Raw genomic sequence first — 24,944 nt, 5'->3', positions numbered from 1 at the left:
GCGCCGAGCTGCGCTCCCCGCTGCGCTCTCCTCACTCGCGCCGAGCTGCGCTCTCCGCTGCGCTCTCCTCACTCGCGCCGAGCTGCGCTCCCCTCACTCGCGCCGAGCTGCGCTCCCCTCACTCGCGCCGAGCTGCGCTCCCCGCTGCGCTCTCCTCGCTCGCGCCGAGCTGCGCTCCCCGCTGCGCTCCAAGCGCGGCCCCGCCTACTCCTCCCGCCGCGGCGCTGCTGCGGCTCCACAGCGCCCCCCGGCGACCGTCTGCGCCCCACCGCGCTGTTCCGTTGCCTGGCCACCCCCCCCTCCCCCGCGGGCTGTTCCACCTCGCGCCCCCCCCGCCCCCCGCCGCAGCGCGCCGGGCCCAAGATGGCCGCCGTGTCAGTTTCGGGCTTCGCTGCCGTCCGGCCTTCACCTCCTGGGTCCCCGTGCTCGCGGGCCTCGGTAAGTAACGCTGGCGGAGCCGCGCCGGCTGGGGTGGCTGATGCCGAGGAAGTCGGGGACAGGCGGTTAGCGAGCTCCGTGGCCTGAGGAAGGGGAAGGCCTGTTGGGCGCTCCAGGCTCGCGGCCTGTTCCGGCCCCGCCGGCGCTCTGCGCCAGGCCCGGCCCCGCCGTCCGCTCCCGCGGCGCTCGCCAGGCCCACGCCTCGGGAAGGCGGCGGTCGCGGCACGGCACGGGGGAGGCGAGCGGAGCGGTCCGGTCGGGGGTCCGCGAGCTGAGCTCTGTTCGCTGTCTGGAGCGAGAGAGCGCGGCTGAGGCCGGTGCGGGCCCAGTTGTACCAGTGCGAGGAGCTGGCCGGGCTGCACTGCCGGTCTCCGGGAGGATGGAGAGCTGCGTGGGGTTCGTCTGTCTGCCGCGGCTGCGGCCTGCGCCCCGCTTTTCCCCAATTCCTCGGGGCTACTCTCTGTGCCGAGGCAGTGCGCTCCTTGGGGCGCCGTGCGCGGTACCCAGCCGCGGTGGCGATGGGGACGAGCCGTAGCAGGTGCAGTGGTCGCTTGTCACGCAGAGAGCGAGCGAGCGACTGACCCACGGGCGCTGGGACCCTCCCGGTGTCGCCCCGGCCTGGCCGGACGGTTGCATAACGCCCTGCGCAGGGAGCTCGGCCGGGAGCGGGGGACGGAATCCTGCGGGCCTTGGCATCCAGGCGGGCAGGGTCACCGCGGGAGCGCATCTCTGCCTTGCGAGGAGGGCAGGTGTTGAGGACCATATTTCCGTTTGCATCTGTTGTTCGCAGCATTAAAGAACTCTCGGCAAGCACTGCATCCTTTCTGGTTTAAGCAGTCCTTCAGAATCTTTCCAGTACTGGCCGTTGGAGCTCTACTGTTGAGTCTGATGTCTAGATGCAAATGTATTCTGTGTTGATAAATTCTTCAGTACTTACTAGAAGGCAGAGCAGGATATCTGTGTTGTCGGCTTAGCTCTTGTCTAAAACTTCCCTTGTAGAGAGTCGTTATTTTTTGTGATAAACACTTTACAGATCCTTCTTGGTTAGTGTAGTAGTGTATTCCTGAAGTAGAACTTCAGCACAGCAGTTACCACACCTAGAAAAAGCTGTTTTAAAGATAACTAGCTAAAGGCTCTGAAGTAGAGTCTCATACCCTTTCACCAGCATTGTTAAATAGCAGTGTCATAAGTATTCCTTTTAAGCTGTGTATGGTCACCTGTTGTCCTCAGGTGTTTTCAGTGGGCCTCATCAATACTGAAAATTATGTTGTATTCTTTTTTTCTATAGCCTTTAAAAGTAGAGCATTTTATTTTAATCTCTAGCTGTGTTTCTTCATGTTTTTCCTTTGTGGAACAAATGTCACAGCTTTTCTTTACAGAAGGGAAACCCATGAGTACACTCCTGAAAGTGCTCTGAAAGTTTCTTGCTATTTGCTTAAGAGTCTTGGTATTCCTATTTTCTATGGAAGTTTCAGGCAGTGTCTTCCATCTGTTAAAATTAGGAGAGCTGCTACTCTTTCAAGATGTTTGTTGTGTTTTTCTTTTTTTTTTCCCACCCAAATACTAATTTTTGTTGTTATGCTCAGCAGTGATACAAATCTTGGTATAGATTAATGGATCAAAATGGAAAGGATACTTTTCTCTAGATTGGGTGGAGTAATTTTAATGCTGAAGTATGCTTTTGTTACTAGTGAAGATGAAACCTGAAGTATTACTTCAATATTTCAGAACTGTAGTGACTTAAAACTCTGCTATATGTTTAACAAATTAACATTGTCTGCTACTTTTTTTTCTTTTCTTCATAGCTGTTTTTTTTTGTTTTGTTTCATTTTTATTGTCTCTGTTGTTTTCTTTCAGGCCTAACATTAGAGCTCTTTTGATTGTGAGACCAGAAGCTCAGGTGAGATAATGCTGAAATCTTTATACCTTTGTGGAAAACCTTTCTGTGAAGCTGTTATGGGATTTATTGGAAAGAGTATAGAAGTTTCTAACTATTTTGTTTTCTTCTCTTCAGTGTGAAAGCAAATAATGTTTGAGAAAGAAAGATTAATTCAGAACAGAAAACGTGTATGCTATGGTTAGCTGGTTCCCATCATTCGAGGATCTGTTTTCTCATCATTTGAAGCTCATTCAGCATCAGGATAAAGGATAACGACTCTATGGATATACAGAATTCTTCACCATGGTAAAACTCGCCAACCCGCTGTATACAGAGTGGATTTTGGAGGCAATCAAAAAGGTAAAGAAGCAAAAACAACGACCTTCAGAGGAGAGGATATGCAATGCAGTGTCATCTTCACATGGTCTGGACCGCAAAACTGTTCTGGAACAGTTAGAGTTGAGTGTTAAAGATGGAACTATTTTAAAAGTCTCCAACAAGGGTCTCAACTCCTACAAGGATCCTGATAATCCTGGGAGAATAGCACTTCCGAAGCCTCGGAACCATGGCAAGTTGGATGGTAAACCAAATGTGGACTGGAATAAACTTATTAAACGGGCAATTGAGGGCTTGGGTGAGTCCAGTGGCTCATCCTTGAAGAACATTGAGCGCTTTCTGAAAGGTCAGAAAGATGTGTCTGCATTATTTGGAGGTAGTGCTGCCTCCATTTTTCACCAGCAATTACGATTAGCTGTCAAACGTGCTGTTGGCCATGGTAGGCTTCTTAAGGATGGACCTCTGTACCAACTCAACACTAAAGCAACCACTAATGCTGATGGGAAGGAGAGTTTTGAATCTCTTTCCTGTCTGCCTCCAGTGTGTCTTCTTCCCCATGAAAAGGATAAGGTAAGACACAGTTTTTTGCGTGATCATTTTCTTGTGATGGATGGAATGTGTCAGTATAGAGTTGTAATTTGAGGCCTATGATCTTGAATCTGGTATGTTAGAAGTTACAAATGTGTATTTAGGATCCCATTGTATCAAATTTTCTAAACATGAGAGGAAATGTATTGGATTATAATTTGTACTTCGGACCAGAAAATTGCAGATGAGCTACTGTGGGGAATTTACAGTGCTTCTGTGCAGTGGAACTGAAGGTGTGGTAACAGGTTTACTGTAGGTGTGTCAGCAAAAGATAGGCAGTAAGCCATCTCTCTTGAAGGTGAAGTGGATTTACAAAGCAAACTTGAGATGATCTCCTCCTTTCATATTTTTATTTGTCTGCCATTTCTTCTTTCTATTTGAATTCAGGTAACATAGTGAAGGGTTGTTTAGCAATTGCCACCTAATGCTGTCTTAGAGGCTTTCTTTATAGTGGGCAAAGAACTTTATGTCCCAGAACCTCTTTGTTGTGAAATAGGAAGAAACCTCGTCTGGTGGAGGGTGTTTCTACCTGTGACAGGGGGTTGGAGCCGGATGACTTTTAAGGTCCTTGCCCACCCAAGCCATTCTGTGATCTAGAGAGCATGGAGATGCTGGGAGGAGGACTCAGGGACTTCTGCATCCTCTGCCCCCTCCTCTCTCCTCCATTTTAAGTACAAGTTCTTTATAAAAAACAAAATATATTTTTCCTGTTACTTTCTCTTATTTTTCGTGGTTTTCCCCTCATTTCTGCCATACTTCTGCATTCCTAAAGTCATTGATCCTCTGCTCTAACCTCAAGATGAAGTTGTTGGAGTGAAATTCATACTCAGTCAGTATCTTTTTATTCTTTCTGTTACTGTGAACATAGAGTAAAACAGAAGCTTGTCTTTGTTTTACTGAAGATCAATTTGCCAGTGATTCATAATTTGCACTACTTGTCTCTAGGACATCTAGAATGTGAAAATTATAATTTTTTATCCTAAAGAGATAGATTTCTTAGCAGAATAGAAGTTCTTGGATGGTATAAATGTCCTGTTCAGGGATGCGTTCTTTGGGTGTGTCCTACTCATGGTTTTTGAAGTCAGCTTCACTCTCTGGTGAGAGATGCTTTAATGATCTATTAGGATCTGAAGATTTAAAACTGCTATAGGAGTCTTCTTCCTAAAGAAAATAAAATCTACACAGCTGCTTTATCACCAGTAAAGTTTCCCTGAAGTTCTAATTTAACTGTTGGGAGCTTTACTGTGGACACAGTACTTAACTTGTCAGTGTGTTGCGCTGTGGGCTGGCATAATGTAGGAAGTATTACTATGCTGAAAATTCCAGTGTTCTGTCTACAAGTGTTTCCTATTTAGGTCTCCAACTTTGTTTATAATGAAATTAGTATAGTTGTAAAATGTTGTGAAAAGTGGATATAAACAAACCTGGCACATAAGGTGGCTGGATTGAGAGTGTTGGTAACAGATGATAATAGTGGCTGTGCCACAGTATGTTTTACAGCCTATTCAGCCTCCCAGTAATGTGCCAAAACTCAGGAGCAGCTTGATATTCTTTGAGATTAATTGTTCCTTGCACTTTTCTTAAAATGTTATAAATCAGAGTGGTGAATGGTAGTATGAACTACTGAATGTACTCTGGGATTTATTTTTTGTTCCCCTGGAAAAATACAAATTTTGCAAGGGATTTTTTCAATAAATTGTTCTGAGTTTTTGTGTCTATGTTTGTCTGTGCTTAACCCTAGATTTCTGCTCTTCATGTACTATTTCTGTGCTGCGTAACTCAGGCAGAGTTTAATACTAGTTTCTGAAGTAATTTCGAAGATGCTATGTTAAAACATGTAGGTTCTGCCAGTATTGATTGCGCGGCAAGTCAGTGATGGCTCAAAGTTCCTGTTCTCCAGGATTTCGAAGACAGTTTATTTTTTGGTTTTCATTTGTTCTTGGTTGGTTGTTTTTTCCGTGCAGACACTGCAATGACCTTCTTTGTTTTTCTTTAGTGGAATATACTTGGTACAGATTCTTTGGGAGTGTTGTGATAATGTTTCCCTTGATTCTTAGAAGAGCCTTGGCGATAACAGGAACAAAAACAGTTGGATCTCCCACCTGCCAATTGATGGCCTGACAGTCCCTGAGCAGCAGCCCCCAGACAGCTTCTCCCCAGTTTATGTATTGAGCATGACACCAGATGGTCTGGAGATCTCTTTGGGCAGGCTGGGTCAGCTGTCCCAGCTGTGTCCCATCCCAGCATCCCGTGCCTGCCAGCCTCCTCAGTGTGGGTGGTGTAAACCCAACTTGGTGGCAACTGAACCATCAATGAGTTATCCACGGTATTCTCATCCTGCGAAACACAGCACCATACCTGCTCCTAGGAGAAGAATTGACATGATCTCAGCCAAAACCAAGACAACTGTTCAATAGTTAATATAGTAGTGCTACAATGCAGTAATTACTGCATTGCTTTGAGAGACTTCTACAACACAGAAATATTTAGTACTGTTTAAGAGCAAAGAGCCCTTTCCTGGTGCACCATCATGAGAAACTTAAGCTGTAGTAAGTTGCAGGTCTTCAGGCTGGATGCCTTGAAGATAGTCTGCTCTGCTTTTGTTTTGTTGACACTTGTTACAGAAAGAATCTTTGTAAAATTGTTGTATAAATCTTAATTTTTCTTTCTTCACCAATATTTTTCTGATTGTATGAACATCTTTACTCGGAGCAGCTTATAATACTGCTTCTGGCATTAGATGAGAGGTTGTAACATTGCTTGTTTAAATGTTCAAGAATCAGGCAGGCTACCCATTGTTACTGCTGTTGTGGTAAATCTGGACTTGTAGTGAGATGCAGAAGAAAGGAATGAGAAGGGTGTCCAAGAAGAATGACCCTTGAGTAGGAAACAGAATCTCATTTCTAATATATTTGCTTGTTTTGAGGTACTTTTGAAGGTTAGTTAACCAGTCTGTGGACCAATGCATGAACAATAACTTCTGGTTTGAAAATACTGAAAACCGAAAGGTATTCTGAAGAAAGAAGTCTGATTTCTGAAAGAAGTCAACATTTCTCCCTATTTCTGCTGAACTGTCCCATCTGATCTTAAAAGTCCAGAAAAACTGGTGTCAGATACAGCCTTTAGATGAGTGTATGTATAGGTTTAACTTCACTTGGAATTCATGAACAGTATATACAGCCTCTCCCAGCCTTAGGTTTCTCCTCAATACTTGAGACTTAGTTCTGGATATTTAGTAATGCATGTTTTGATTTTAGTGCTGGATCTCTTAATTTGTCTGGGCTCATAGTGAATTCCTTGAAGGTGTGCATGGAAGGAAAGAAGGTAATTCTGATGCTGAGCATTGTAGTGATTGAACTTCAGAAGCTGCTAATCATTAAGCTGCGTGCAAAATCTTCAGTACAATCTCAGGAACAAGTAGATGCACTTACTTAGTGCTGCCGCCAATGGTATTTTTTCCTTCAAAATGTACAACCATAAAATGTTCTGACTTCACCTGGCTTTGCAAATTCAGGATACCTTTGTATGGGTTGTCACTCAGCAACAGACCTGTTTGTAAAAAGTTTTATCAGCGTGTGGGTTTTTGCCACACTTGCTGTATAAGGCTGCTCGTGTGGTGCTAGGAGAGAAAATAGCATGTAGTGACTATGGGACGTGGTTAAATCTTACTGTCAAGAGTGGTATATTGAGCAGTGAATTTTGGTAGTGAAGACTTGCGTGTAGAATGTTTTGTTCTCTCCATTTTATGTTCAAGGTGATAAAGGTTCAAAAACTGAGTAGGATTTGGTATCACAGTTGAACTTGTGTGGGTATCCTGCGTAAACTACAAGCAGCATCCTCGAATCAGGTAGAGATCTTTAACTGACAGCTCCTCTTTCCTGGTATCATGTTTATGTGAGGTTCTGTATTCTGTTAAATATGTTTTTCCATTTTCTAACGGAAGTATTTTCCATTCTTTTAGGGATGCTGCTAATCTTGAAGTAAAGCAGTTTACAGTATTTAGAGGTAGAATAATTACCTCTGTGCACAGACATTACTTAGGTTTTAACAAAATCTTATCCCCAAAGTAACTTGCTATTTCTAGAAATCAAAGTAAATGTTGAAGTTCCTTTTTTTTTCAAGTATTGTGGAATACAAGGGGTTTTTTTCAGTGAGAGGAATTAAGATATTAACTTGCTCTTAATTTGAGGAGGGTGTTTTTCTTTTGCAGCTGTGGCTTAGAAATATCTTTTGATCTAAAATAGAGTAATATAATAATCTTTCACTATCAAGACAACATCCCATATTTTCTTGAAAATTGTGAAGCTGGGAGAAATTGTGAGAGCTCACAGGATATTACTTTGACTAAAGAAAACTTCAGTAACTTGAACTGCTAGGTTCCTGAATCAGTGTCAAGTGAAGGGAGTTTCTTCATAGTGCTGAGAAGGAAATCTGAGCCTCTCTTTCCCCTCACTGCCCTGAGTTTGCAGTCAGGAAGTCTTGGCATGTGATTCTGATTTTGACTAACAAATCTTGCATAGTTTTAATCCTCTGATTACAGAACTTGTTAGTTCTGGGAAGGTTATTTAACAATTGTCCATCTAAGCATTTCCAGTTGACATTCTGTGAAGTTTTTACTGTATCTGGTAGTAAAATAATTTCTTCAGTTTGACTGTCAGCCCCAGATACTATTTACATTGCTTTTTTTGCATTGGTTTCCAGATATCAATAATCACTGTGGAAATACAGCCTGTGTATCCACTAGTATCCAAGCTGTCAGCCTTCACACTTGGTTTTACTCTTGTACCAGCATATCAGATTTTCTCTCCATTGTATTAGGCTTTCCTCAAACAGCAGCACTTATTTTAAATGCCCTTTAATTTTTCTATTTAATGACCCTATGTTTCTCTTAAGAAGAGGTTTGTATTTCATGCTTGTTCTATTCTTGTATGCCATTTGATATTTTCTCCCTTACATTTGTTTTAATGTAGTCTTGTGTTTTAGGCCATCATTCTGCCAAATAAATATGCTTCTTTTCAAATGAGATTCATCAAGTGAATTGGAGATAATATCCATTTACACAGATAAACATACATGTGTATGTTTCAGTAATAGCTTTTCTTGAGTGTATTAAAATATATTTAGCATTGTTTTCTTGAGTAAAAACAGTATTTTAAGGGATTTCTGTTTTTACTCTGTTGCTTAATTTTTTTTCTTCACTCTACTTTCTGGAGGGAACATTAAGAGTTGTGATTTGGTAACTTATATAGAAAAAAGGGTTAGTTACTAACCATTGCTGCTACAAGTTGATATTATTGAATAGTATTTCCTAAATTCTGCAGTTTTCTCCATATACAGCAAAAAAGCCCACATGATTTGTAAAATTACTTTGACAATATGAAATTCATTGGTTCTGATTTTATTGAGGCATGGAACTGGAGCAGTTTTCCTCTCCAGCCACTGATCCAAAAGGCACGTAATCCATGTGATGCGATGCTCACTGAAACATGTTACCTCATGTTTTAAATAATTTTTCCGTGTGGTGTAGGTTGTACTTTCCCTCTGTCTTTTCTGGTTCATCTGCTCTTGACAGGAGCTACAGCTTTTGAGTGAGACCTTTGCAACAGAATGAGCTATTTGAAGTGAGGAGTAATGATTTTTCACTTGCTTAAAAACAACACACAAGAAAATGTTATCTAGTTTGAATTCTCTGAAGTCATCTGTGTGGTTTCTAAGGGGTTCACATTCAGGGGGTCTTAAAGAGCAAAGCAGAAAAAATGTTGCTGTGAGTGTATGTGTTTCTTTTATGCTGGTTTAAATTCTATTCCCACTCGATTTCAACCACAGTGACTACCAGAAAGAGGTATGTGTTGATGGGACAAAGATAGTCCTGGTATTTTGTGAGCCCCAGGTGGTATTAAAACATCTGTAAAGTACTTTAACATTACTGACAAGTGACCATTAGGACATCCTGGCCTGCAGACTTGACTGAGTTTTGAGGCATTTCCCAACTTCACTTCTCCTGAATTAAGAGGACTACAAAGCAGATGGATTGGCCAGAACCAAGACTGTGAAATTACTACACTTCTTCCATAGGCATTTCTCCATAGGTGCCTTTAGGAGAGCAGAGAGAATCTTTAAGGCACATTTGGTTTCTAGAAACCCTTTGTATAGTAACAGCATATGCTGAGAAGCTGGCAGGCTGCAAGACACTGTCAGTCCAATTTGTTCTGGCTCCCTCCCTCACTGAATCTGGTGACATCACACAGATAGATGTGCTTGCTAGCAAAACAGCAGAAGGAGTTGAATGTCTGCCAAAAATTTTCAGTATGAAACTCAGCTGCCTGCTTCCAGTCTTGTTTTCACTAATCTTTCATTGTGTGCTTGCATTTTTCACTTGCCAGGATGTTCTTTGCTGAACAAACACAGCAGCAGTGAGATCTCTCCATACTTAGTGCAACAATCTCACACAGAAGCTTTGGAAGAGTAGCCTGATCTCCACATTCAAAACTGTTCCAATTTAATTAATTATTCTAAAGCATTTTGAATTCTAGTAGAGCTTTCCCTCAAACTGTAGATGTTTTGGGGTTTTTTAAAGTGTGATAAAGTGTTTGCTTGCAGCTTGCCAGGGGTAGTAAATGCAAGAAACATTGAAGCTGTGAAGGATAGTTTTTGAGCTGGTTCTTCCAAACCTAGATAGTATTTACTTGTGGGCATGAGCAGGGTATGCACAAATACTGGCTGGAACAGAAAATAATTACTATCCTAGGCTGTTGACTGTCTATAAAACTCTATTTGATTAAATAAATTGTTCATGAACTTCTTGCAGAGGATACATGAAATAATTTTATTTCTCCCCTAAAAAGTTGCATCAGTGTTACAGCTTTCCTTTCAAAAGGCAGAAGGTAAAAGTAATTCCTGAAATCTTAATTCCAAAGAAATTAAAGCACTGGCTGAACCTTCATATGCAAGGTTCTTTTCCTCCCTGTACACCTGACAGTGACTGGAAGCAGCTAGCTGTCTGGCACCTAGAGCCCAGTCATGAACAAAAAGAGAACAGTTTTTAGATCCCCTCTCTCTGTTAGAAGAGGAGAGGGAATCCCTGCATAGCTTATTTCAGCTCCCGTTGTTCTGGTGGCTGTGACTGGAACGATATTCCTGTGGGCAGTGAAGGTGCTAGCTTCCCCCTCCTACTTGGATAGTAATGATTTGTATGCTTGGCATAACTAGGTACAGTTGTCTTGTTTTCTGTGTTTCTCAAAAGGAGCAAAAGCTGCAATCCTTCAATTAACTAATCCTGTGAACATATTCCAGACTGAAGTAGTTTGATGGGCAGGTGATTTCATGTTAGTTTATACTTCAGCATATTTTGGGATTTACCCAAAGGCTAATATAAATACTTGCATTCTAAATGAAGAATATCAGGCTTTCATTCCTGTTGTGTGGCTGACTTTTGAAACAGCAAATTTCCAAGGTGTTCAGATTGTTTCCATCTAGTGAATGCTTTAAGGACCATACCTCAGACTGAAAGTGTACTGTATGTGCTTTGTGTGTATACTGAGTGAAAGGTAGAGCTTTCACATTTTCAGTTTCTGTATTACAATAATATAAACAAACCTGGTGCCTGCAAGAAACTATTCTGGATTCTGCTTTGGCTTAGGCAGGGTAATGGTGCTTGAAGTTCTTCTGGCATATGCTTCCATGCAGTAATTAACAGTATACACATATATACCTGCAGAATAGCTTCTGAAAAGGTATGTTTGAAATCGCTAACTGTAACCTGATATAGCTATACAAAGAATGTTTTTCAAGACTTGCCATGATCTAACATTATTCCCATTTCCAGGGATTTTAGCATATTTTTATTGTATTTTTAAATTCAATTTTGTGTACATCTTTGGTCTGGAAACTATAAATCACAGGGTTTAAATGTAGAATTGGATTAGAAAGAATTTTCTGGATAGTGAAATCCAACACTTAATGTTAAACTATGCCATCTTTTCACTCTTACTAGTTGATCAAGTACCACTTTGAAACAAGCAATTACTGCACTTGCTACATTTTTGAAGAGGCTGCATGGCAGTCCTTAAATTTAAAAATGTCCTGCTTATTCCAGTCCAAATGCATTGTTGGCTAATTCATGTCTATTTCTTACTTCGCTTGTGCTGTGCCTCATCTTAAAGACATATTTTTTCTTACACAATGTCTAACTCCCCCCATAACTTTTTCAGAGAGATCACACCTTTTTATCTGCTTGTGATTGCTAAATAGCATACTCACATAATTTTCTGCAGGAAGATTTTAGTTTTTCATAACAATGTTAATAGTTGTACTGTTTTTGTGCTTTGGAGTACTAACTTCTATTCAGTTAGTGCTGTATTGAATCTGAGAACCAGGGAAAATCTTTGAGACATGATGTGTATTACATCATATTTATGTGATATATAAATATCTGTGTCAATTTGTGTATTACAGTTTACTCCCTTGAGATCCCCAGTGCTCTTACTGTCTGTTTTCCTCACAGCCGGTTGCTGAACCAATTCCAATTTGCAGTTTCTGCCTTGGTACAAAAGAGCAAAATCGAGAGAAGAAGCCTGAGGAGCTCATCTCTTGTGCTGACTGTGGCAACAGTGGTAGGTAGCCATTGCCAGGGTGCTAGTGTTGCCCTTCCCTGGAGCCAGAGCAGCTGTACCTTGCACAGAGGGAGTGTGCAGCCAGTGGGAATCCTGCCACTTGGGACAGAGAACTCTGCTGTGGTCCCTCCTGCTGGCTCAGACATGGGAGGAATATGTCAGTTAGCTCAGCTGAATCTTAGGCTTCCAGAGGGGAAACAGTTGAGTTAACCTAGCATAAATAATTAATATGGCTCTTGGAAGTTGTTGGTTTTTGGTTTTTGGTTTTTTTTTTTAATGTGGCAATGAAGACCTGTTTCACCATGTTTCTCAATTCAGTTATGAAGAATTATCTTTAGGGTCTTTTGTATGTGGGCCTGCCATTTACTGTCTAGGGCATTGGTTTGTGTTATAAGTAGCTAAGAATAGAAGTACCTAAAAATAGGAGTATTTGAACCAAAATTCTGCATGGGAATGCATCATTGTTGCAGTAGCCTCTATGTGAGCTATGTATGACCATTAACAGAAATAGAATGATTTTACCAGTAAAATTTTCTTTTTTTTTCTCTAGGTCATCCATCCTGTTTGAAGTTCTCTCCAGAGCTGACAGTTCGAGTGAAAGCCTTGCGATGGCAGTGTATTGAGTGCAAAACATGCAGTTCCTGTAGAGATCAAGGAAAAAATGCTGTGAGTAATGGAGTGTGGATTAAATGAAGAGGATACCAGTTTTGTGGCTGATACATTAAACTATAAAATACAATTATTTAAGAGGCAAATATCTGCAGCTTTTATTTTTATCTGGTAGTCTGAGACCTGTGAAATATCTTGAATTGTCTGTAGTTGAAAACTGGGTGCCTGTTCTTCTGAAATTGTGACAAATTAAGGGGGGGCTTGATGCTGATGCACATATAAAGAGAGATTATCGGTCTTCAACAGGATAACATGCTATTTTGTGACTCCTGTGACCGTGGCTTTCACATGGAATGCTGTGATCCTCCTCTTACCAGGATGCCAAAAGGTGAGGAATTTGTTTAAGATGGTGTTGGAAGAGATCAGTGGGCAGACAGTGCTTCCACTTATTTGGTCCTCTTTTAGCTACATTTAGCTCATTTTTGTATGGATTTACCTTTCAGGTATTAGAAACCAAAGAAGGGTCAGAACCTCACATCCAGGCTTTTTTCACTATGTCCTGTCTCCTGTACATTACTCTCTGTGATGGGTTTTGGAAGAAAAAAAAAATCTTGAGGTTTGAAGGAATAGAAGAGATCCCTACAGATTAAGATGATTAGCTTTCATTTGCATGAATAACCTTGTACAAAAGAAAGAGACAGCTCCTGTGTTTTTGACTGTGGAGTATTCTGGACAAGTGAACTTTTCTTTCCAATCAGAAAGCAAATTATCTATGGAAGATTTTTCCTTGGTAGTTAGAAGAGAACTTTCATATTAAAGATAGTTGGAAGTGGTATAGTCATAAGCAGATAATGGGATAATTAACCATTAAATTATGGTTTTCTGATGATGTACTGCCAATTAAGGAAACTTCCTTTGTGTTTGGAACTCTTTGGAGTTTGGGGAATATTAACAGGACTTGAATTTAGATTGTTGAAGCATACACATAATTCTTCTTACACGTCTGTGTGCTAATCAGGGCCTTTGGTACTATTCCTACCCTTAATCTCAGAAGGCCTGTGGGCTGTATTTCTCCCTTTTGTCCTTTATAGATGTCTCTTGCATTTGGTGATGGGGTCTTGTGTCTTATAGGTATGTGGATATGTCAAATATGCCGACCACGGAAGAAAGGGAGAAAACTTTTACAGAAGAAGGCAGCACAGATCAAAAGACGCTATGCTAACCCTATAGGACGTCCCAAAAACAGGTTAAAGAATCAAAATACAACGTAAGTCTTTATAAGGAAAAGTAAGATGTGAGATTCTGTGGCACAGTGGGTATTTCTGAAGTCTCTACTTTGTAAGAAGTTTTCTTTTACTATTAAGAGCTGTTCGTAACAGATTTTCTGAAAAGGGCTGTGAAAGACTACAAGTAACCTCCTCAGTGCTTCTTTTGGCCAAGTTTTTTTACTCTTTGTAGTAATCTACTGTTTATTTTTTAACTACTCCTTACAGTCATAGGCAAATTTTGCAGTTCATGAATCTGTTTTGCTGGATGCCTCCTTCTTCCAGCATAATTGCCTTGCTTTGTATTTCCCAAGAACCTTTACTGTTGTTTAAAGAAATTAAGTAATCACAATGAAGCATATGAGATTGTTTGACATACTTAATCTGACACTGCTGCCAGAAAATATTTGGCCCCTTTCTGCTTCCATTCCACATGTTTCTGCATTTGTGGAGAACTCTATTGAGCCAAGACGGATTGTGTAGCTGCAGCCCTGTCGTGGTTGTTGTCTAGCTAGCTAGTTGTCTGGGAGTTGGATTTGTATGGGCAGGAATTCTTTGGATAACTGTTCAGTCAAAGCAATTTCTGGAATTAAGATTGCTGTGCAGTGCTGGTTATGATGCAGCGCTCTGGACTCTTCAGGGTGCAAAACAGTGAAGGAGCATGTCACAAGAATGTAAGTTTTGGACATGAGATCAGCTAAAAAAGCCAGTTGAACCACCAGTTGACTCTAACCAATAGCACCAGAGGATGTTCTGGAAAACAACCTTACAAAATTCAATGCTGCTAAAAACATAGAGGGGGCATCTCTATTAAACATTTTTTTTCAGTCAGTACAATAACTTTGCATAGAAGAACTCTTAATATAATTCAGAGGAGCAAAAGGAAAACTGTTTAATGATTGCATAAATTGAAGCCTTCTCTGCAATGTATTCATTCTAGCTACTGATTTTAAAATTTGATGTTATGTTAAATTTGGTGAAAATCTATTGTTTATACTCAAATTAGTTTGACATAATGTTCAATGTAGAGGAAAATATTGCAGTACTTCTACTGAGATGTTTAAATCATGTCTCCTGTAGGGAACACAGTCTCTTGATGACTCCTGTGTTATTAGATTTTTCAGCTGACGTTTCTGTGTGGTTGATAAATACGTTTGAGAAGGTGCGAGGCCACCTTGCCACATCTTCTGACCACATCTCTCCCCTTCTCATTCTTTAGATCCAAAGGTCCTTTCAGCAAAGTTCGCACTGGTCCTGGTCGGGGTCGGAAGCGTAAGATGACTCTGTCCAGCCAGCCAGCATCATCAGAAGGAGGATACCTGGAGCAGACAGATGTCTTGGACTTCTGCAGAGATGGCAGCAACACTTTGAAGTTTAACAAGAAAACCAAAGGGCTTATAGATGGCCTTACAAAATTCTTCACTCCCTCCCCTGATGGACGAAAAGCTCGAGGAGAAGTGGTAGACTATTCTCAGCAGTATAGGATCCGGAAAAAGGGTACCAGGAAGTCTAGCACTTCAGAATGGCCCACAGGTAAAGATTTTACACCCTGCCAATGTAAGTATCCTGTATACCAAGCAAATGTTCAAAGAATAGGATGTTGAAGTGACTGGAATTGTTAGAGGATGGAAACTGTTTGGTGCATTGAGGTAGAATATGAACTGGGAAAAGGAATTGATCGTGGAGACTTTAGCCTCTTTGTATATGATGGCAAGGTATGATGAGGAGTTAAATTATTACAGTGAGGTAGAATGCCCATTGGTAAGGAGGCATTTGCAGACAGCCTAGGAAATGGGCTGTAAGTCTAGTAATGTCACATTTAAAAGTAATAACATAGGCAGTGGTTCATGAAAATTAGTAGCAGCAATATAGAAGTATTAAATGGAAAATAGATAACTAAAACCAGTCCAACAGACCCATGAGTTTCCAATCTATGGATGCATGCAAGTGTTTCTGAAATTTCTCAACCACAGAGAAGCCTGATTGTATGGCTCAGCATCTTATTGCTGAAAATCATCCCTTCCCTTTGGAATGCAGTTCAGCTTTCCTTGGTTTTTCTGCTTTTCTGCCTTAAGATATTATCCATGCCTGGACCTTTATTTAATTTCTGTATTCAGCTATTTGCAGTTTTGCTGAACGGTTCTGAATTGTTCCTAAGCAAGCAGTGTGAAATATTCCACAATAAAATACTATGTTTGCAACTTTAGAATAGTTACCTGCATTAACCTGGCTTATACTGGGAGAACAGCAGTGTGACTTAGTGCTTTGGGAGTGAGGTGAGGTGTCTGGAGGATTTTTTTAGGTTTTTTGTTTAGGTTTGTTAGGTTTTTTGTTTATTTTTGAAGGGGTGTTTCTAAGGGATGAATGTAGGTGTCCTGGTTCTGATTTTACCATATGTGGCATTTAAATAGCTGTGCTCCTTGTTTGTGAAAAACAGGCTTATTTGTAAGCCATTTATGCCTTCATGATACTGTGAATATCTAGGTGGTGACATTTGAACCTGCTTAAATATAGGACAGGACTACTTACATTGTCCCAAATTTAGAATGTGTTCTTCCTTTATGGTCCTAAATCTGAATAGAAAGTCCCATAAAAGAAACCTGGCACCGTGTGTGAATACAGCCAGATGTTATTTGTCACTGCACTAAAAGCAAATACTTTTTGGTAATTTAGGTGAACCCAATTTTCTCTCTCATGTACAGACAATCAGGATGGCTGGGATGGAAAGAAAGAAACTGATGAGCGTTTTTTTGGAAGCCAGGATGTCTTAAATGAAAAAGACATGGAGTTGTTTCGAGATATTCAGGAACAAGCGCTGCAGGTAAAGTTAAATTTTCAGTGTCTGGCAGTAGGTACCATATCTGTAAAATAAATTTAAACAAATCTAAAACCACCACCCCAGCAACAAAATAACAACAAGAAATACAAACTTCAGATGAGTCAGTCTGTCGCAGAAGATAATGTACTTGGTTTCTGCTGATTGAAAGTGGTGGGCTGACCTGAAGAGAGCTGAAGGATAATATAAAATTTAACATAGGAGTGTAAGAGGTTAAAGTGGCTAAAAAGCCTTGGTGGCTGTGGCTTTAGTCCTCTCAGAACTGTTAAATACCTGGTAAAACGTGGACTATGAAAACAATACAATATGGGATGTTTTGGTAGCAGCATGGATCACATGGAGTCTCTGAGTAGTTAAAGCATTCTTTTTCTAGATACTTTAACTCCTTGTGGAACAGGATAGAGCATTGTTGTTTGTGTCTGTGTGCACATGGATAGATGTTTACCAATAGAGGTTGCTGTTCCTTTTCATCTAGAGCTCCACAAAATGTGGGTGCCTAGGACTAGATCCTGAGGCGACTTTTGCCAGTCCCGATTAGGAAGCTTAGCGAGATGTTAATTTGGAATGTCGCCTTTCAAACACTAACCCATTGTCCTGGGTATAGATAGCTGTCTCATTCTGCTAGCATAAATTTGCATATAGGTAATTCACTGGTACTCTTCACATTAGTTGCTGACCTGCATGAAGTGTTTTAATTTGTTAGTAACTTCAGTCCAGGTTTTTCATATTATAATGCGAGGCTAGTAGGAATAGTTGGATTTCTATAATTCTGTGAGTGACAGTCTTCAGAGATAAAATCTTCATGAGCTAAGAAAAGCATTTGTTTTCTTTTAAAGTAGATCATTTAGTATCCTTTTTAGTCGCTGTATAAAATATACGCTTACTATCAGAGGGACAGGGGAAATAAAGGTTGTATAAGTAGTTTAAAATCCTCTATTTGTATTTTTTTCTTCTTCTAATAAATGTGAAGTATTTCTTTAATTCTTCAGCACTTGTGATGATAAGCAGATGGCTGCATCCTGAATATTGGTTTGGTAACTGCTACATTCGCAGTAGTCCATCTAATCTCAGAGCTGGGAAGATACTAATGTGTAACGTTAAATACTCACATATTCTAGTTTTTAACCTCAGAAGCAGCTCATGTTTCTGTTCTTCACTATTAAAATAACAAGAAAGAAAATTACAGTGAGACTCAAACTTAGTTTTCTATTAATTTATATTTAAAATTATGACATGCAACACCGTGAATAGTAGTGGAAATACACAGTATGATGATGTTTATTAATTCTTTCTTTTTGTGAATCACATGGTTGCTTGAAGTGTGACTGGTACTGGTTTTCAGTGTCAGAGAGCAACATCTGCATCTTCCTAATTAGCAGTGAGTTTGAACAGAAAGGTCTGTGTAGATTGAAATGTGTTAATTTATTTAATCTTAAAAGTGTTTCACTTGGAAATTCATGAAAACTTGGGATTTTTTTCCCCTTGCATAGAAAGTAGGGGTGACTGGGCCCCCTGATCCACAAGTCCGCTGCCCTTCTGTTATTGAATTTGGCAAGTATGAAATCCAGACCTGGTACTCCTCCCCATATCCACAGGAATATTCCAGGTAAGACTCTGCTTTGTTCTTCTTCAGTGTTTATGGGAAAGCTGTACTCCAGCAGTCATAGAAATCTGGTAGTTTCCACATTTTGGTGTCTGAGAGATTGTTTTGCTGTGCTGCACACATAGTTGCTTTGCTATTCTCTTGTTTAAGAACTTTGCAAATTGTCTGAACTGCAAACTCTGTACTTAGTTCAGAAAGAGGGATGGCTTGTAAGGGCTGTAGCTAGAGGAAGAAAATTTAATGAAACTCTTTGTTCTGCTATTTAATAAGAACAAGTGATCTGTCATAAGGAATTACTCTAGCTATACAAAGACATTCCTGACTAAGCTAGAGTATATAATGGAATTAAATCACAAGAATTTTGGGATACTTGCATTTCAGTCGTTCGTGTAAGTGTAGTATGTAATAGGGTTTTAAAGCAAATGGGTAGGTGGTGACATGACCCATCACTCAAGGGTGTGTACATATTTATCTCATCCATCCTAGCATCATCAGTGTAAAACTGGGAGGGATTGCTGTTTTTTCCTAGGATTTTAATTTATTTCTCCTGGCATAACTTAATAATGTAAATGTAATTTTGCAGGACATTAAGGGCATTTTTTAAATACGCATTTGTTACAGAATAGTGTCATGACTTTAACCATGGTGGTTTTGCCCTCATTACCACACACACAAGGTCAGGGTTGATTTTTGATTTTTTCTTGATATTTTCATCAAGTTCCCTATTGGCAGGTGTGAGGAAATTTATACAGAAGTCTCTGTCTTCAGTCTCTGCTCTTTTTTAATCTTTGCTTACAGGTTACCGAAGTTGTACCTTTGTGAATTCTGTCTAAAATACATGAAAAGCAGAACTATTCTCCAACAGCATATGAAAAAATGTGGCTGGTTTCATCCTCCAGCTAATGAAATTTACAGAAAAAATAATATATCAGTCTTTGAGGTAAGTTAGAAAATGAAACCAGTCACTCTTATCTATAAAATAGGGTCCTCAGCACCTGATCATGTGATAAATATTTGATAGTCTTAAAAATCTTCATTCTTGAAACACTTGAGTTTCCAAGACCAAGGAATAACAAGCATGCAGCCAGTAGGAACTGACCTTGTGTCTAGATTATTCATCCATAAAACACAGAAGACTCACTTCATAAAGATCTGGAATTTTTATTTTACAAAAATTAATTTTAAGTTTTCTCTTAAGCTATTGGATGTAACACTGACTTTGTCACAGCTTCTATTCTGTGGAAGTTTTAAGTCCTTTGAGATGCTTCCTGTGACAGAGAAGTCTCTCATGTTAAGACATTTCAAATGTGCAGGGATACTCAGGTGAAGCCTGTCCTTGTGTAACAGCAAATGTAGTGACAGAACTTTTCCTCCTGTCTCAGGTTGATGGCAATGTCAGCACTATCTACTGCCAGAATTTGTGCTTGTTAGCTAAACTCTTCTTGGATCACAAGACTCTCTATTACGATGTGGAGCCATTTCTTTTTTATGTGCTGACACAGAATGATGTTAAGGGCTGTCACCTTGTTGGCTACTTTTCCAAGGTAAATATTTGGGTACAAATTGTTTGGTATGATGAGCAGTGCTGCTTTGGATTCTTTAAATTGTTGTAGTTTAGGCTCTTGCATTTTATATAATAAATTATGTAATGCAAGTATAAACATCTGTTGGAACCAGATTTTATTTATATTACATTTGGAGACCACCAGTTAGTAAACCCAAGTTTCCTGTAACACTAAATAGCATAAACTTGCTAAGGAAGTTGTACTGCAGCTAGTAGTTAAAGAAACCTTTTCAAATTACTTCCTGCTCTTGGTGGAGATTGGGTAGCACTGTTTGTGAGATAGCATTCCGTGGTAATTCTGTTTATCTCACCTTTTGTTGTGTATATAGATTGTTTTCCAAACAAATTTGGCAGCTTTGCGCCTGATTTGAAGCATTTTCTTTATTTTGAGGAAAGAGGGCCAAGATTTCAGAAGAACTTTTCTTAAGATTTTTGTCCTTAATTTTTTCATGTATTTTAAAATCATTTTATTTGAAGCTTTTTTTTTTTAAGTATTCAGAACAGCAAATATGAGACTGAATTTTGATATGTTATGCTTGTAGCATTTAAAGAATCGCTGGAATATTGCAGGATTTTGCAATGAATTTAGCTGCATTCAGATTTATTCTTAGAATATATCTTCTCTGCAGCCCATGTTCTTTACTATGTACTATGTATCTAAGCAGAAGGTTATGTCAAGTTTTCATTCTTCTTGCTTTTCTTACCTGAAATGATTATAGAATTTTAATATTGTCTCTTTGAAGTCTTTCCTTGGCTTTATTGTTCCTAAGAAATTTTGACTGTAGCTTCCAATCTCACTTTTTCCTATAGAGCTACTTAAGCACTTTTACAAAGCAACTTTCCACTGTTTTCTCACTGATCTGTTTTTCCAATATGGTGCTTTTTTTTTTCCAACAGGAAAAACACTGCCAACAGAAGTACAATGTTTCCTGTATAATGATTCTTCCACAATACCAGCGTAAGGGCTATGGCAGGTTCCTAATTGACTTCAGTAAGGAACTTTTTCTTTACTTTTTTAGTGTGTCTTTTCTTATTTTAAAGGACTTAACAGTAGAAGCAGATACTTTCAAAATAAAACGCAACTCGGGACAAAGGCTTCTACAGCGTATAAAATCATCTGAACTTCACCATTTATTCTTTTTGTTGGAACTTCAGCTCTAAAGACAAATTGATCATTTTCCCCTTAAATCCAATGTTTTCTGTGTAAGCAACTTAAGGTAGAAGCTAAAGGCATGTGTCAGTATAGTGATTTTAGCAGAGGCTTGTCTTATGCATATAATTCCTTACACAGAAACCAGTGGTAAGGCTGCGTGGTCTGTGGGAATCTTCAGCAGCTTGAGGAGGTGAATGAGTGTCTTGAGGAGAAGTGTCTTACATTTTAATTTAACTTTGAGAGCAATAAAACCAGACATACTTAAGCTCTGAATACTCAAATAATTCTGAGATTCCTACATGTATCTCAGTAATGTCATAGGAAACTTCCCCTGTAACTGTACATTGTTTGTTGTGCCTAGGGCAATTTAATACAGCCCTCCCTGTGGACAGGCAAGTTTGGGAGTTCATTTTCAGAGGAAAACTCTGCTGGTAGAATTATATCAGAATGATACCTTTTGTAAATAAGTTTTTGTTCTCCTGAAAATACTGGTGAAGCAAAAGAACTCAAGGATGTATCTTGAGAAATCAACAAATGCAGGTTGTGGTAGAGAAGCGGTGAGAAGGCACATTTGTCATCTTCTTCCATTTTGAACCCATGCAATGTATCACAGTCTTAAATTAATGACATCTCTGCAAATGGAGCTTGATGTTCTCCAGTATGGTCCTGAAGTTTGACAGTAGAGAATTTTCAAGAAAATTATTAGTCATATTAGTTTTAAGAGTGTGTTTTTCCTCCTCATCTCCAAAATTGCTATTGCAGTTGCGCTTCAGGCTTGCTGCAGTTCCTAGGTAGGCACCTGCTGCCATCTCGTGGCATTGCCTATAGTGAGTGTCTGATGGCAGCAGAGTTCAGAAATCTCAAACTCGATCGCTGAGTAACAGGAGTTTAAACAAGGAAATCAAAAATTGGCCCCGTAACTCGAAGTATCATTCAGAGCTGTTGTCTACAACTTGTAAGCACCACTAAGCTATTGTATGAGGCTTTGTAGAAGTGGGGGTGGAAACAGAGGCTCATATTTTGAAAGTTTTTTCTTGTTTATGTTTAGGCTATTTGCTTTCAAAGCGTGAGGGTCAAGCAGGATCACCAGAGAAGCCCCTGTCAGACCTGGGGCGCCTGTCATATATGGCTTATTGGAAAAGTGTAATATTGGAGTGCCTTTATCATCAACATGACAAGCAATTAAGCATCAAGAAATTGAGCAAGCTGACTGGAATCTGCCCTCAAGATATCACTTCCACTCTGCATCATCTACGAATGCTTGACTTCCGTAGTGATCAGTGAGTACCAGAGACTCGTAATCCCAAATACCTTCAGATGTATTTCATTGAAATTCAATAGTGTTTGAAGACAAAACATATCTAATAAACTTGATTTTACTAAAGACTGTAGTGTCCAGATACTCAGACTGTGGTACTCATTCTCTGCCAATGCTGGCTCAGACGTCCAGCTGTGTAGCACTGCAGATGTGGAATTTTGAGTAATTTGCTGCTGTGAGAGCATGTTGGTTTCATAGTTGTGGTTTTTTTTTAATTCCTCAGCCAAATCAGTCTAATACACTCACAAATAGAGAAAGACAGCAACTTCCCTTCTCTAGAGGCAGATCTGCTCCTTATTTTCAGACAATGAGCAAACAGTTGTTTCCTTCCTTTCCTCTTTGTCTCAAGAATGCCATAAATTGTGTGGATTAGCATGGAATGCTTGAATAGTGAGACAAATGGCTGGGAGAGATGAAGTGTGTTGGTATAGAATAGAGGTAGTCTGCTTGCTCAGCCAACAAGTCAGGCGAAATACAGGGAAATAGTCTTGTTTCAGAAAACAGCAGTTTGGTGAGTGGGGTTGTATTCTATTCTGTTTGTGTTAAAGTTGAAACTTATTTGGAAAACTTGAGAATAGTTTTATGTCTTCAGCTCACAGTGCACCTTTAACCAGTGATATTTCTCTCAGACCTTTAAACAAATTGCACCATGATAGTGGGACTGCAAGTTTTCATGAGCAGTTCTTTTATTTCTCTTCAGTAGCTTTCACCTTATATTGCCCATTCCCCAAATGGCATACCCCTTGTCCATAATAAAAATGCAGCTGCATGTTACCCATGGAAGGATAATGGCTTCACCATTAACAAGAAGTGGAAAGAATTTTAACATTTCCTCAGTTGTAAGATGCTTTCTCTGGTAGCCAGGTGGTACTGCAAATTGTACTATTTTAATGAGTTTCTCTTCTCTCTGAAGCACTTGTGGCATCACTGATTGAGAGTAATACAGTTTCTATAATGTATCTGTTTCACATGGCAGCATATGCAGTATGTCACCCGTTACTGATCAGAGTATCATTGCTGTTCAGGTTTGTGATCATTCGTCGGGAGAAGCTCATCCAGGAGCACATGGCAAAGCTCAGAACTAATGTCCGACCTATTGATGTGGATGCAGAATGTCTGCGTTGGACACCTGTTATAGTTTCCAACTCAGTTGTTTCTGAAGATGAGGAAGAGGAAACAGAGGATGGGGAAAATGATGAGCAACAAAAGCAGAAAGAAAAGGGTCCAGAGACCAGCGTAAGAGTGAATCTCTTATTTCTGTGTGGCATGTAGTTTATACTTAATGCTTTTGGAGGCAGCACTAACAAAATTTCAAATGTGAAGCTAGTGCATTCGTAATCATAAAAGGCAATGCAGTCATGGTTAGTTTATGTATCTTTATGGTTTTAGATTAGAAAATAAAACTAGTGAAAACATTGAGGCATAGTCCAAGAGAACAATTCTTGGAGAGGTTGCACTCTTGCATCAGGTGGTGAGTGCTGAGCAGAATACTAAGAGGCAGATTATCTACTGTTACTATATTTACATTAAACTAATTGTGCATTTTAATGGAAAAATAGCTTCCAAATTTTTCTCACTTTTTTCTTGAAAATTGCACAAATGCTGTGTTTGAATGTAGCAAGGTTAAGTTAGCATTCTGGCATACCATGAGTGAATGGCTGACTGAAGTGACTAGTTGGGAAGCTAAGTGAGAGGTATTACCACCTCTGAGGAAAGCAGTAGCAAGTAGCACTACATGGAGCTCTTAAAGGTCACATTTTTTTTTAATTCTCGATTTTTAAAAGTCCGTTTTGTTTAACTTTTCTGACTTTTTGCTGAAACGCTTTTGTGGAATCAAAATTCAGGATAGACATTTATGCTGAAGCAGGTGGTGTGAAATCTATTTGTTCTTATTTAAATCAGGTGGTAAAATCTGTGTCATGGGAGAAGAAAGAGCAAGAGCCTTACTCACCAACAGAGAGTGAAAAAAAGCTAGACATTGTTGCTCCAGCCAATTCTACACGACCAAAGAAGCACATTTTCCCCCTGGATAGTCTTCCTGCAAACAGTCAGCCATCACGAAGAGGTCGATGGAACCGCAAGAGCAAAAAACTTCATGAGCCCTTTTGTGAGAAGGAGCCAGCACTGCCTATCGAGGAAAAAACTGCAGTTGCCAGTGGACGATGCAGTGAATGTGAGGAAAAATCAGCAGCCTCCCGAGGCCGGTGCAGTGACTGTGAGGAGAAGTCAGTGGCCTTGCAGGGAAGATGTGGTGAATGCGAGGAGAAATCTCCAGCCTCGAGAGGCCGGTATGCTGAGGATGAGGAAAAATCTGCAGCTTCCCAGGGACAGTATGGCAAAGGTGAGAAATCTGCAGCTCCCCGTCGGCAGCACAGTGAAGGTGTGGAACGGTGGAGGGGACAGTTGAAGAAGAACACAGAGCCACTGAAATGCAGATTCCCAGAGGACTGTGAGAGATTGCCCCGGCACTACAGTGACAGTGACAGGGCACTTCTGAGGTGTTTCAGTGAGAGCAGTGAAGAGGAAGAGGATGAGCCTGTGAGTCCTCGATCAAGCTCTCCACCAGTTCTCACCAAGCCAACATTGAAGCGAAAGGTGTGTGCCTTGTTTCTTGTTCTTTTTGACTGTGTTACCCAGTCAGTTCTGTAAGTATGGTGGGGCTTTTTGAAGGATGGTGCAGTTCATAAGGTCTGTATTAAGTGTACAGGGAGGACATGTTCCGTGTTCCAGAACTCTCTCTGTG

At 40.1% G+C, this 24,944-nt stretch overlaps 1 protein-coding gene across 1 annotated transcript in view; it reads left to right on the top strand.

The window, feature by feature from the left end:
* The first annotated feature begins 264 nt into the window (after nt 1-264).
* Nucleotides 265-24,944, top strand: part of KAT6A (lysine acetyltransferase 6A) — a 32,491-nt gene continuing 7,811 nt past the window's right edge. Inside the window, exons 1-16 of the mRNA XM_079328717.1 lie at nt 265-438; nt 2,296-2,338; nt 2,453-3,223; nt 11,745-11,853; nt 12,404-12,519; nt 12,769-12,850; nt 13,594-13,729; nt 14,947-15,260; nt 16,430-16,548; nt 18,054-18,169; nt 18,965-19,106; nt 19,549-19,710; nt 20,628-20,721; nt 21,932-22,163; nt 23,227-23,437; nt 24,104-24,796. Coding sequence (XP_079184843.1) covers nt 2,621-3,223; nt 11,745-11,853; nt 12,404-12,519; nt 12,769-12,850; nt 13,594-13,729; nt 14,947-15,260; nt 16,430-16,548; nt 18,054-18,169; nt 18,965-19,106; nt 19,549-19,710; nt 20,628-20,721; nt 21,932-22,163; nt 23,227-23,437; nt 24,104-24,796 — 3,129 coding nt within the window. The 5' untranslated portion in view covers nt 265-438; nt 2,296-2,338; nt 2,453-2,620. The remainder of the gene's footprint in view (nt 439-2,295; nt 2,339-2,452; nt 3,224-11,744; nt 11,854-12,403; nt 12,520-12,768; nt 12,851-13,593; nt 13,730-14,946; nt 15,261-16,429; nt 16,549-18,053; nt 18,170-18,964; nt 19,107-19,548; nt 19,711-20,627; nt 20,722-21,931; nt 22,164-23,226; nt 23,438-24,103; nt 24,797-24,944) is intronic.

This window comes from Erithacus rubecula, assembly GCF_903797595.1.
Source record: "Erithacus rubecula genome assembly, chromosome: 29".
Taxonomy (NCBI): Eukaryota; Metazoa; Chordata; class Aves; order Passeriformes; family Muscicapidae; genus Erithacus; species Erithacus rubecula.
Note: the sequence above shows the minus strand (reverse complement) of the source record. Positions and strands in the feature narration are given on the sequence as shown.